Genomic DNA, 11,747 nt, shown 5'->3' on the forward strand with positions numbered 1-11,747 from the left:
CGGGAGGACGGAGCTCCAGCCCCGGGGACCCGCGAGCACCCAAGACCTCGCCAGGGCGTGGGCAGCTGCCACTCCCACCTCCACTGGCACCTCGGCCCCCCCAGCCTGCCCTGTGCCTGCGTTCTCCTCTGCGATAGACCCCACTCCAGACTCCGTTTGTGGGGGGACCTCAGTGTCCCTAAAACACTCATATGGGCACTCAAGCTCCCCCAGCCCTGGGGACCTCAATCCCCAGAGAGCTCAGGCAGGTCACTGGGATGAGTAAGTCCCCCTAGTTTTGTCTGTCACGGGCCTTGTCTTCCAACCCAGGGTCCAGCCCTGGGCAAGGCGTCCACCCACTGCGGCTGCAGTTCCTCGCTCGACCTTGACCGCCTCCCAGAGCAGCCGCCCGCTCCCACCCCCACCCTCGCCCCGGCCACTCCCGCGCCAGAGAAGACACTTCAGACTCCGGAGCTGCTCTTCTGCAATTCGGTGTTTTATTCTTTCCAAATCTCAGGCTTATGCACAGAATGGAAGAGCACTGTTAAAATAGAAAATGGACCTAAAGTGGCTTGGCTGACGTGGCCAGCGGGCCACTGAGCAGTGGGTCCCGGGTCCCACCCTGCTGTGGAGGGAGTCCCTGGGCCCTGGGGCCTCTTGGCACTGTGTGGCCTGTGTGCACCCCAGGTGACCAGGCACCGGGACCCCTGCAGGGCAGAGCAACAGCGCAGGGGCCGGTCCTGGGGGGAGTGTCTCCAGCTGCCAGGCACCCGCAGCAGCCCGTTGTCCCCTCCCCGGCCAGCTGGTCTTGCAGCTCTTCTGGCAGAGCTGGGGGCAGAGCCCGCAGTCTTGTTCCCAGAGGTCTAGAGTTGCTGCAGGTGGTGTCCCGGTGCCTCTGTGCCTGATGACCCAGCCCAGGGCTCCCTGGCTGTGGCACCGCACTCAGAGGATCTGCTCGGTGCTGGAGGCTGAGATGTCCAGGAGCCGCCAGGCCGCGTAGGGGTTGAGCTCGTCCTGGTCTCGGCAGAGCGCCCACACGTACAGCATCCGCAGCACCTTGTCCTGCAGGGTGGGGTGGGAAGGATGCTGTTGAGAGGGGTGAGACAACCCAGGCGGCTCTGGGAGGGGCCGGGCTCTGTGGGGCGGACTGGCAACCTCCCTCGGGGGCTTGGAGCAGAGGCCAGCACAATTGCCTAGACTCAGGAACCACTCAGGCCTTGGTAAAAAAAAAGACAGGTCTGCTGGTCTCCAACCTCCCTCAACCCCCAACTCTGGCCCGGGGGTTTCTCCGCATCCCCACCCAGTCCCAGGGCTTCGGGGCTCTGAGCTGGGGTCCCTGCCGGGTGGCCACACACAGATTTTGGGGACAGGCGGTGCCGTCTGCCCGCCCCGTCCCGCTCCCACACTCACCGGGTCACCCTCCACCACCTCGCCTTTGGGGTTCCGGACCACCATCACCAGCTGCGCCTGGAAGGTGATGATGAGCACCGGCCCCGGCTCCATCATCTTGCCCATGGCCAGCTGCAGAGGGGCCGAGAGGGGTGGGCCTCAGAGGACGGCCGTGCTGGGAGAAGGCTCCAGCACCAGGCCCTCCCCGTGGGCCCTGCCTCTCAGATCAGGCCCAGGCCTCCCTTGGGACCCTCCCCTGGGACAAGCCCAAGACCTCTCGGATCAGCACATGGCCCCCAGCCCCTGGCAAGGCCACCTCCTGGGCCCTGTCTGGACCATAGTTCCCACTCCCGATGGTGGCCCGGGCCCCTACTGCGAGAGGTGCTTACGTCAATGTTGTCAATGTCTAGGATGCGAGAATGGAACTGGAGACCCAGCGCCTTGGCCTGCTGGATGGGGTAGGCCAGCTGGCTATAAGTCTGCAATGAGAGGCCGACACGTCTGGGTGATGCCGCCCAGGACAGGCACCACGCCACACACAGCCGCTGCCCACATGCCCTGGCGCCCGGGCGCCCTGCCGCCAGCCAGCAATGGCAGAAGCCAAGAACCGAAGTCCAAGTGGGAAGGCAGGTGCCACCCACTTACTGGCCCAGATCACACACTTCCCTCTCCTGGGAACCACACTCTACCCAGATGACCCAGTGAAAACAGGATTAATCAGCAAAGTGGGTGATTCTCTTGGAACAAAAGCCCACATCCACTCCCAGAGCTAAGCTGGCGGCCCCTTGGCTGATCTTTAATACTTCCATATTCACCACACTCTGAATCTTGGCCTGAGATCAAACGCCTCTTCTAGGATCTGTCCTCAGCCCGAGGCTGCCTCTGTCACTGACCAGCCCCCAGTGTCACCCTCAACCCCCTTGCGCCTCTGCCAGGCACAGGAAGCAGCCCCCAAGACACGTTTTCACTGGAGGTTTCTCTGGGCTTGGCATGAAACCATGAGATGTTCCGATAGCATCTACTTTTTATGGAAATGACTGATCCGCGGAGGGGAGGAAAAGAGAACCCAGAGCCAATCCTACTTGTTCAGTTTCTTAAAGGTGACATTTTAAAAACACTTCTGTGGATGTGGCTGGAGCTTCAGCTGTTTCCAGGGCGCCAGCAGCTCCCCGACAAAGCGAGCCAGCTGTGGCGCGATGGTCCCAAGGTAAAAACAAAACAAAACAACAACAACAGAAAAAAACAAAAAAAAACCACCAAAAAAAAAAAAAAATCTACATCGAAACTCATAAATGCCTGCTGGATTAGTCACCATGCAGGGGAGTATTTAAAAAGAAAATCTGACATCTTCTCCTCTGCTTTTTCCAAGTTGTTTATGAGCTGGGTGCAGAACAGAATTAGCCAAGAAAGATTCTGGATCGCTTAATACGAAGAAGCCAGGGGAACACACAGGTCGGGGAGTGAATAGGGTGAGATGAGGTGGCCTGAGGAGACGAGAGCTGGGAGCCCCTCGGGGATGGACTGGGGCAGGGATAGGGAGGCTGCCACGGATGGCGCAGACAGCTGGACCGGACCCCAGGTACGCAGTGCTGCTGGTGGCCCCCGAACCCCAAGCTTTGACTCCGAGAAGCAATTGGGGCCCCATCAGGACACACAGCTCCTCCCCGTGTGGGAAGACTATCGATGTTTTGTTTGGATCTGTGTTTCAGGATCGTGTGGTGAGGACAGCTGATGGGTCCGAGAAACTCGGCATGCCCTGGAGGCTCCCCGGGGCCTGGGGAGGGGCACCCAGTGCCATAACCTCACCTGCGCCCCCATAGGTGGCGGCCCCGGGTCACCGATGGAAGCTCCCCCCAGCCTTCCAGGGGCTGTCTGGTTACCAGGGTCACCTCTGCAGGCTCCCTCTGGCCCGAGGCCAGCGCTGCCCTGGTTTCTGCGATCACACTTCATTCTCACGGCTCCTGGGAGGTGAGCACAGGACTCTGCTCTGGCCTGGGAAGTGGGGTGGGCGACGCCCTCAAACCCCACTTGGCTCCCAGCCCCCACAGTCATGTGGGAGACCCACACTCTCCCTGACCCCCGGCCCCAGCATGCACCCCAGGCCACTGCAGCCACCTGAAACAGGGCAGTCAGGCCCCCGAAGACCTCGTTTTGCTTTACGGCTGCAATCACCTCTCCTGGGACTCTATTTCACTAAAATTATTATTTCCTTTTTATTTTTTTTCCAGACAGTCTCGCTCTGTCACCCAGGCTGGAGTGCAGTGGTGCAATCTTGGCTCACTGCAACCTCTGCCTCCTGGGTTCAAGCAGTTCTCCTGCCTCAGCCTCCTGAGTAGCTGGGACTACAGGTGTCCACCACCAGGCCTGGCTAATTTTTGTATTTTTAGTAGAGATGGGGTTTCACCATGTGGGCCAGACTGGTCTCGAACTCCTGACCTCAGGTGATATGCCCACCTCAGCCTCCCAAAGTGCTGGGACTACAGGCGTGAGCCAACACGCCCGGCCTATTATTTCCTTAGTGACAGTGTCTTGCTCTGTCGCCCAGGCTGGAGTGCTGTGGTGCGATGACTCACTGCAGCCTTGACCTCCTGGGCTCAAGTGATCCTCCCACCTCAGCCTCTCTAATAGACGGGACAACAGGTGCCTGCCACCACGCTTGGCTCATTTTTTTCTTTTTTGGAGACAGAATCTTGCTCTATTGCCCAGGCTGAAGTACAGTGGCACGACCTTGGCTCACTGCAACCTCCACCTCCTGGATTTAAGCAATTCTACTGCCTCAGCCTCCCCAGCAGCATGCCTGGCTAATTTTTTATTTTAGTAGAGATGGGATTTCACCATGTTGCCCGCGCCGGTCTCGAACTCCTGACCTCAAGTGATCTGCCTGCCTCAGCCTCCCAAAGTGCTGGGATTACAGGCGTTAGTTGCCGCACCTGGCCACTTGGCTCATTTTACATTTTTTTGTAGAGATGGGATCTTGCTCTTTCCCAGGCTAGTCTTGAATGCCTGGGCTCAAACGCCTTGGGCTGCTGGGACTGAAGGCATGGGCCACAGCGCCCAGATCTAACCAAAATTATTTTAAGATTGGAGGAAAAAAAAAAGGCCCAGTAAATGGGCGGCTTTGTGATCTCTCACAGGCCCAGGGGACACCCCCAGCCAGCCATCTCTTAGACACCAGCCCAGAGAAGGATTCTCCTTAACCGAGTTTACAGTCTGGGAGCAAAGGACTGGCAGGTGACCCGGTGTCCAGCCTGAGAGCCCAGATGTGTAACACGCTGAGGAATGGAAGGTCGGGGCGGGTGGTGTCAGGCTCTTGGAGGGTGAGACGTGAGGATCTCCCCACCAGGAGCCCAAGTCCTGCCTGTCGGGAGCTACCCTAACGGAGCCACCGAAGTGGAACTTCTCCATGGTGATTTTTTAGGCCTTAGAAAAAAAAAGGAAGTACTCACAGCTTCATAGCACCAGTCTTTGAGAATGTCAAGCTCTCCAGAAATCATGGCCTAAAAAGGAAGGGGAAAATAAGCACCAGAACGAGAATGGGCTTTTCAGGCAGCAGGTGAGGTCCTAGGAACATTCTCCAGTGGTGCGGGGGGTTTCCTTGGACACCCCCAGCTGCCACCTGTGGGGCACAGGTGGAGCTGTGGCACTGGGTGTCCCTCCCCAGGCCCGTCCCTGCTGGGGTGAGTGCCTGGCTCTGGCCTGGGCACAGGCGGAGGGCAGCCTGCGGATGACCACCCAGGAGGCACCCCAGCGGGGGACCCCATGGAACCGGGGGTCTGGCTGGGGTGGCTGGGGACCCAGCTTTCAGCCTGGTCAGGAATCCGAGCCAGGGAGATGAGGACCCACACTCCAGCTCCCGCAGTGAGCCCACCTGCTCTGTCCCCCACAGGACCACGTTTCGGACTGCAAGGCCCACCATGGGATCGGCTGCCTCCTAACTGCTGGGGGCAGCGAGAGGGAGGGTGGGCTGCAGGGGGCGTGACTGGGCTGGGAGCTGCTTCCACAGGATCCCAGAGCCTGGGCCGGATCCGATGCGGGGGAGGGAGGCGCCTGAAGCGAGGAGAAGAGCGAGAAGGAGCCGGATGCTGGTGGTGAAAACTGTGAGCGTGAGCGGCAGGGGGCGGGTGGCCAGAACACTCGGCACCCACCACCCATCCCGGAAGGCACTGCGGTGCTCAGGCTGCTGTTCTGGGGCATGGCGCCCATCTGCACCGCCTCCCAGCCCTGCCTGAAGTGGCGGGAAGGATACGGGAAACTGGAGGAGGAAGAGGACGCTGGACGGCGGCCAGCGGGGCCAAGGATGGGGAGTCCCATGAAGGGCCTCCCAGAGGCCTGGCCCGACTGGGCGGAAGGTGTCCAGGCTCTTCCTGCATCCTGGGGGCTGCAGAGAGGCAGAGGCAGCAGGGAAGACAAGAGGCCGCCGACCTCAGGGAGAGGCTTGTAGGGGCGGGCTGCAGCATGACCCTGAGCAAGATACCCTCATCTATAAGCCCATCGAGGGTCTGGTTGCCAGGGACGGCACCGTGAGGGAACCCCCTTGGCCGCAGGTCTGGGTCAGAGGTGGCCTGGGGCCAGCTCTGATGTCTGAGGACGGACGCCCACTTCTCCCAAGGGACGAGGGGCTCCAGGTACCTGAAATAAACCCTAGACTCCAGCAGCTGCTCCCAGGAACCTCAAGGGAACAATAGCCTCAGGCAGGAGGAGTGAGGGAAACGGCACCTGGAGGCACTGAAGGTGCCAGGAAGACCCAGGAAGGGCTTCGGGCATAGCTCGTGGGGCAGCTGCAGCCAGGCAGGAGCCCGTGTGCAACCAGCCTCCTCAGAAAACAGCCTCGGCAGCGGAGTTCCCTGGCAGCACCCAGGGTGCCGGCTGGGGCGGGGGAGGTGGTGAAGCCAGGACCTGCCGCCTGGGAGGGTTCCTGGGGGCGCGGCACCCACCTCCAGGACATTGGGGATGATGTCGTTCTCGCACTGCTTCAGAAACCGGTCCTTGTCAAAGGCCGGGTCCACCCGGAGGATCTCTGTGAGCACCTCCGACATCTCTGTCTTGGAGAACAGGCCCCCTGCAGGGAGCGGAGCCGGGAGTTTGGGGAGGGCCAGGGACCCCGCCCCACCACCAGCCTTCGGGGTCTGGGGATGACTCACTCACCCAGCAAGTCGGTGACCTTGTCCGTGAGGGCCCGGGATGCCCGGATGAACGCATTGTCGCTTTCATCATACTTCATCTTCATCTCGAAGAACCCTGCGGATGACAGGGCAGGTGCTGGAGAAGGGGCCCCTTCCAGAAACACGCCCCTCTCTCACAGCTTCCAGGGGCTCTCTGTGGCCCCTGCGGGATCCACCCGGACACGGGTGGGGTCAGGGAGGGGACGGCTGTGGGCCTGCATCCTCATGTGCTTGGGGACCGCTGCCTGCCCACCTACCTGGCCAGGCGCAGAGGCACCTCAGCTGCGGCCCTAGCGGGGCTGTATAAGTTATGGGCCGCCACCCCGCTGGCTGTTGCTTTCGCTACAAAGGAAACACAGGCCTCTAGCAGTCCGCACAGGACAAGGGACGGGGCCTGCGGCTCATTTCGGGGCCCTGACTGTGCTTATGAGGGAGCGCCTGGCTTCTGGCGGCAGAATCTACACCTCACCATCAGGTGACCACAAAGAAGTGACCGGCCCACTCTGACCCTGGCCACCTCCTCTGCAAAATGGGGCTCCGTCTTGTGCCCAATGCAGGGGGATCACCCTGCGTTCCGCCGACTGCCCAGGACACAGTCACCTGCCCTCCGAGACACCCTCACTCACGGTTAAACACCACGTTGTTCTCCTTAAAGTCCTTCCACTGCTGGTACCACTTGGAGTCCTTGTGCAGCACGACCCCCAGGGCCTCCCTGGGGAAGAGAGTGGGCGCTGGGGTGAGCGGCGGCGCCGGGGCCACCCTGTGCCCTCCTGCGGCTGCAGGGAGGGGTAGCAGAGGACAGCGGGCAGCTGAGACCTCAAACCTAGGGGCTCTGAGGACCCCGCCCTTACCTCTCACCCTCAAATTCGAGGGAGCCGGGAACCTTGGGCAAAAGGCAAACTCAAGAAATGGACCCAGGAGGGAACCATTGGTGGGTGCCCGAAATAGACAGCAGTGAAAGCTGCCCAAAATGGGGGCAGCGCAGGCCACAGGCTGGCACCTACTCATTTGGCTCAAACACTTTCTCCTCCTTGAACTTCTCTCCCGCAAACTCCGTTCTCTTCCGGAGTCGCTGGGGCCTCCGGTAGGGCCCCGTCTGCCCCAGGACGCTGTCGTCAATTTCCTTCTTCACGGACTCCACCCCCTGCGAGGGAGGCACAGCGGGGCTGGGGTGGGTGTCCGGGGTTCAGCCGCCTCAGGCTGCACGCCCTGGCCCAGGCCTGGGCTTACCTGGGAGAGGGCTCTGAAGGCCGCCGTCCTGCCCAGCTTCTCCCCACCTTTGGATACCGACTCGGCTGACTGCTTGGCCGTCTTGGCTGCTTCTTCCACACCCTCCTTGATTTTCCGGCCCAGATCACTTTTACTGACTTCATGAAGGCTCTACTGAGACAGACACAGAGAGGGGGCATTGGCACCAGCCCTGGGGGCAGGGGGTGGGCAGAAGGAATTAATTCCTGCCAGAGAGAAGGGCAGATCTGGCTCCCTGAGGCCGGCAGAGGCCTTCTGTGCTCTTGTGCCCAGAGCCATGAGAACACCGCCACGGCTTCCGGGGTGCTGGCCCCTGGGCTCTGAGTGAGACGCTGGGTCAACTGGCCCCTCTCCAAAATGGGGAGGAGTCCTCTGGAGACCCGGGAACTGCCTGGCAGCAAGGATTCCCAAGGAGGGGATCCCAGGGAAAGAAGGGCGGGCAGGGCGCCCCATGCTGGACAAAGTTGGACAGAACAAGCAACATAGGAGAGCCCGCAGTACCCCAGGAATCCTCGCTCCTGCCTCCATCCTCGGAGGCGGGGGAAGCAGCCCCTCCCTGCCTATTTTTAGGCAGGAAAAACATTGTCATGTTCTCCTCGAGTCCTGGCCAGTAGCACTTACTGCTGCCGACTTACTGGGTCAACTGTCATGCAAGGTTGCCAGTCTGACCTCACCCTGCGTATGCCCAGAACTCCTGAAAGCTTCACAAGGGTGGCAGCACGCCCCATGCCACCCACTGCTGCCAAGCCACCCCCACCCAGGATCCGACTCTTCCTCCAGCCTCCGGCGGCCGGGGGACTTCGATGGCCCCAGCAGCTCCAGGCAGGCATGGCAGGCATACCTCCTTCACGGTGCCCGTCAGCTCCCCAAGCTTCTTCCGTAGCACCTCACTCGTCCGCATGGTTTCTGACTCGATGGTTTTCTAGGTAAAGAGCATTGTGTCCTTTTCGTTTTTGTTTTTTTTTTTTTTTTGAGACGACGTCTCACTCTGTTGCCCAGACTGGAGTGCAGTGGCATGATCTCAGCTCACTACAACCTCCTCCACCCAGGTTCAAGTGATTTTCCTGCCCTACCTTCCCAAGTAGCTGGGATTACAGGGCCCACCACCATGCCTGGCTAATTTTTGTATTTTCAGTAGACAGGGTTTTACTACGTTGGCCAGGCTGGTCTCAAATTTCTAACCTCAAGTGATCCACCTGCCTTGGCCTCCCAAAGTGCTGGGATTACAGCCGTGAGCCACTGTGCCCGGCCAAGCATTGTGTCTTTAAGTCTGTGTGTTCTGACATGGCAGTGACATTTCTCTTATAGCCAAAGGTCCAAGAGGCATTTTCTCAGCAGCCCCTCCGTCCCCGCACCTGCCAGTATGCACTGCCTCCAGGGCCCCTGGCTGCCCATATGGCTTGGATTGAGGGTCTCCGCAACAGTGAGCTCTGTGCCCAGAGGCCGGCAGACTCGGGCCCCTGCTTGGCAGCTACCACCTGAGAACAGGAGGCCCAGCCTTCGTCTTTCTTTTTTTTTTTTTTTTTTTTGAGACGGAGTCTCTCTCTGTCGCCCAGGCTGGAGTGCTGTGGCCGGATCTCAGCTCACTGCAAGCTCCGTCTCCCGGGTTTAGGCCATTCTCCTGCCTCAGCCTCCCGAGTAGCTGGGACCACAGGCGCCCGCCACTTCGCCCGGCTAGTTTTTTTGTATGTTTTAGTAGAGACGGGGTTTCACCGGGTTAGCCAGGATGGTCTCGATCTCCTGACCTCGTGATCCGCCCGTCTCGGCCTCCCAAAGTGCTGGGATTACAGGCTTGAGCCACCGCGCCCAGCCAGCCTTCGCCTTTCACTCAGTGGTCGGAGGTGGCCTTGCCTGTCATCACTGTGCCCCTCATCCAGCCTCCAGCTACCACAGCTTGGTCTTACGTCTCCTGCCCCATCCATCCCACTCCAAACTCAGCCTGCTCTGTCTTCAGATGACCCCTGCATTCATGATAAAGAAGGGCTGGGCATGTGAGCTGTAGTCCCAGCTGTTTGGGAAGCTGAGATGGGAGGATCACTTGAGCCCAGGAGTTCGAGACCAGCACAGGCAACATGGAGAGACCCTGTCTCTAGAAACATAACAAAATTAGCCAGGCGTGGTATCCCATGCCTTTAGTCACAGCTACTCAGGAGGCTGAGGTGGGAGAATCACCTGAACATGGGAAGGTCAAGACTGCAGTAAGCTGTGATCACACCACTGCACTCCAGCCTGGGTGACACAGCAAGACTCCATCTCACAAAACAAAACAAAACAAAACAAAATAAAATAATTATACCAGCACCATCATCCAGTTTCCACCCGGCTCCACTCAGGGCTACAGCTGGGAGCTCTCAGGAGTGCTGCAGCCCAAAGCTGGTGTGCATGAATTGCCTGGGGGCCTGTGAAGATGCGGGTGCTGGCCTGGCAGTTTAGGAGGGTGTGAGCCTCTGCACTGCTCATCCCCTCCCAGGAGCAGCCACTGCTGCTGGTCTGGGGACCATGCTTCAAGCTGTACAGAACGCTGCATGGTCGCATGGCAGAACCCAGAGGCCTGGAGACCCGCTCCTGTCCCCTGGCTCCCTCTCACTAGTGCATCAGAGCAATGACCTCACTTCCTCACAAGCCACCCTGTCCCCAGCCATCCAGCTCTGAGCTCCTCTGGCTGTCCCTGGCCTGGAGAAACCCTGGCCCTGCAAACAAACATGTCAACCAAGAAAGGTAAGAAGCAAAGGGGCCTAATGCGGTGGCTCACGCCTGTCATTCCAGCACTTTGGAAGGCTTAGGAGGGTGGATCACTTGAGGTCAGGAGTTCGAGACCAGCCTGGCCAACATGGTGAAACTCCGTCTCTACTAAAAATACAAAAATTAGCTGGGCGTGGTGGTGCATGCCTGTAAGCCCAGCTATTTAGGAAGTTGAAGCAGGGGAATCACTTGAATCTGGGAGGCGGAGGTTGCAGTGAGCCAAGATCGCGCCACTACACTCCAGCCTAGGTGGGGGGGAAAAAAGCAGCAAAGAAACTCACGTATTTCCTTCTGGCCTCCTGGAGCACGTCTGATTCTTCCAGTCTTCTGGCCTCGTCACGGAATTTTTTTATACTTTCTTTCATTTCTTTGTTTTTAGCTAATTCTTGTTTGACATTATCTAGCAAGCCGGACAGAAAGCCTTTTCTGTTTCCAGAAGAATATGATCTGGACTAGAAGGAATGTACAAGAAAACAAATTTAAAGAACATACTAGAAGAACATGCAATGAACTGCCCCACAGAGGGACTCTGAGGGATTTTTCTAAATGTTCTCTTTTCTGTTGATGTACATTTAATGATGATTAGCTATCTCTTTTATAATAATAATAAAAGACAAACAGCAGGGGATAAAAGGGTGGTATATCCAGACAATAGAATATTATTCAGTGCTGAAAAAAAATGAGCTCTCAGCCAGGTGCAGTGACTCACACCTGTGATACCAGCACTTTAGGAGGCTGAGGAGGGAGGACTGCTTGAGGCCATGAGTTTGAGACCAACCTAGGCAACATAGCACCCTATTTAAAAAACAGGCCGGGCGCGATGGTTCACGCCTATAATCCCAGTACTTTGGGAGGCTGAGGTGGGCAGATTACCTGAGGTAAGGAGTTTGAGACCAGCCTAGCCAAAATGGTAAAACCTTGTCTCTACTAAAAATGCAAAAGTTAGCCGGGCATGGTGGTGTGTGCCTTTAGTCCCAGCTACTTAGAAGGCTGAGGCATGAGAATTGCTTGAACCCGGGAGGAAGAGGCTGTAGTGAGCCAAGATTATGCCACTACACTCCAGTCTGGGTGACAGAGCGAGACGCCATCTCAAATAAAATAAAATAATTTTTAAAAAAGACTGGGTGTGGTGGCTCATGCCTGTAATCCCAGCACTTTGGGAGGCCGAGGTGGGGGGATCACGAGGTCAGAAGATCAAGACCATCCTGGCTAAGACGGTGAAACCCC

General features: G+C 58.4%; 1 protein-coding gene across 1 annotated transcript in view; it reads right to left on the minus strand.

Moving 5' to 3' along the window:
• Window positions 1-454: 454 nt before the first annotated feature.
• TIMM44 (translocase of inner mitochondrial membrane 44 homolog (yeast)) overlaps window positions 455-11,747 on the minus strand; it is a 15,993-nt gene continuing 4,700 nt past the window's right edge. The window contains exons 3-13 of the mRNA XM_011943595.1: window positions 10,802-10,972; window positions 8,620-8,700; window positions 7,761-7,910; window positions 7,535-7,674; window positions 7,157-7,242; window positions 6,514-6,606; window positions 6,303-6,427; window positions 4,815-4,865; window positions 1,758-1,847; window positions 1,390-1,500; window positions 455-1,041 (exon numbers count right to left, since the gene is read on the minus strand). Coding sequence (XP_011798985.1) covers window positions 922-1,041; window positions 1,390-1,500; window positions 1,758-1,847; window positions 4,815-4,865; window positions 6,303-6,427; window positions 6,514-6,606; window positions 7,157-7,242; window positions 7,535-7,674; window positions 7,761-7,910; window positions 8,620-8,700; window positions 10,802-10,972 — 1,218 coding nt within the window. The 3' untranslated portion in view covers window positions 455-921. The remainder of the gene's footprint in view (window positions 1,042-1,389; window positions 1,501-1,757; window positions 1,848-4,814; window positions 4,866-6,302; window positions 6,428-6,513; window positions 6,607-7,156; window positions 7,243-7,534; window positions 7,675-7,760; window positions 7,911-8,619; window positions 8,701-10,801; window positions 10,973-11,747) is intronic.

The sequence above is a fragment of the Colobus angolensis genome, unplaced genomic scaffold (assembly GCF_000951035.1).
Source record: "Colobus angolensis palliatus isolate OR3802 unplaced genomic scaffold, Cang.pa_1.0 Scaffold22, whole genome shotgun sequence".
Classification (NCBI taxonomy): Eukaryota; Metazoa; Chordata; class Mammalia; order Primates; family Cercopithecidae; genus Colobus; species Colobus angolensis.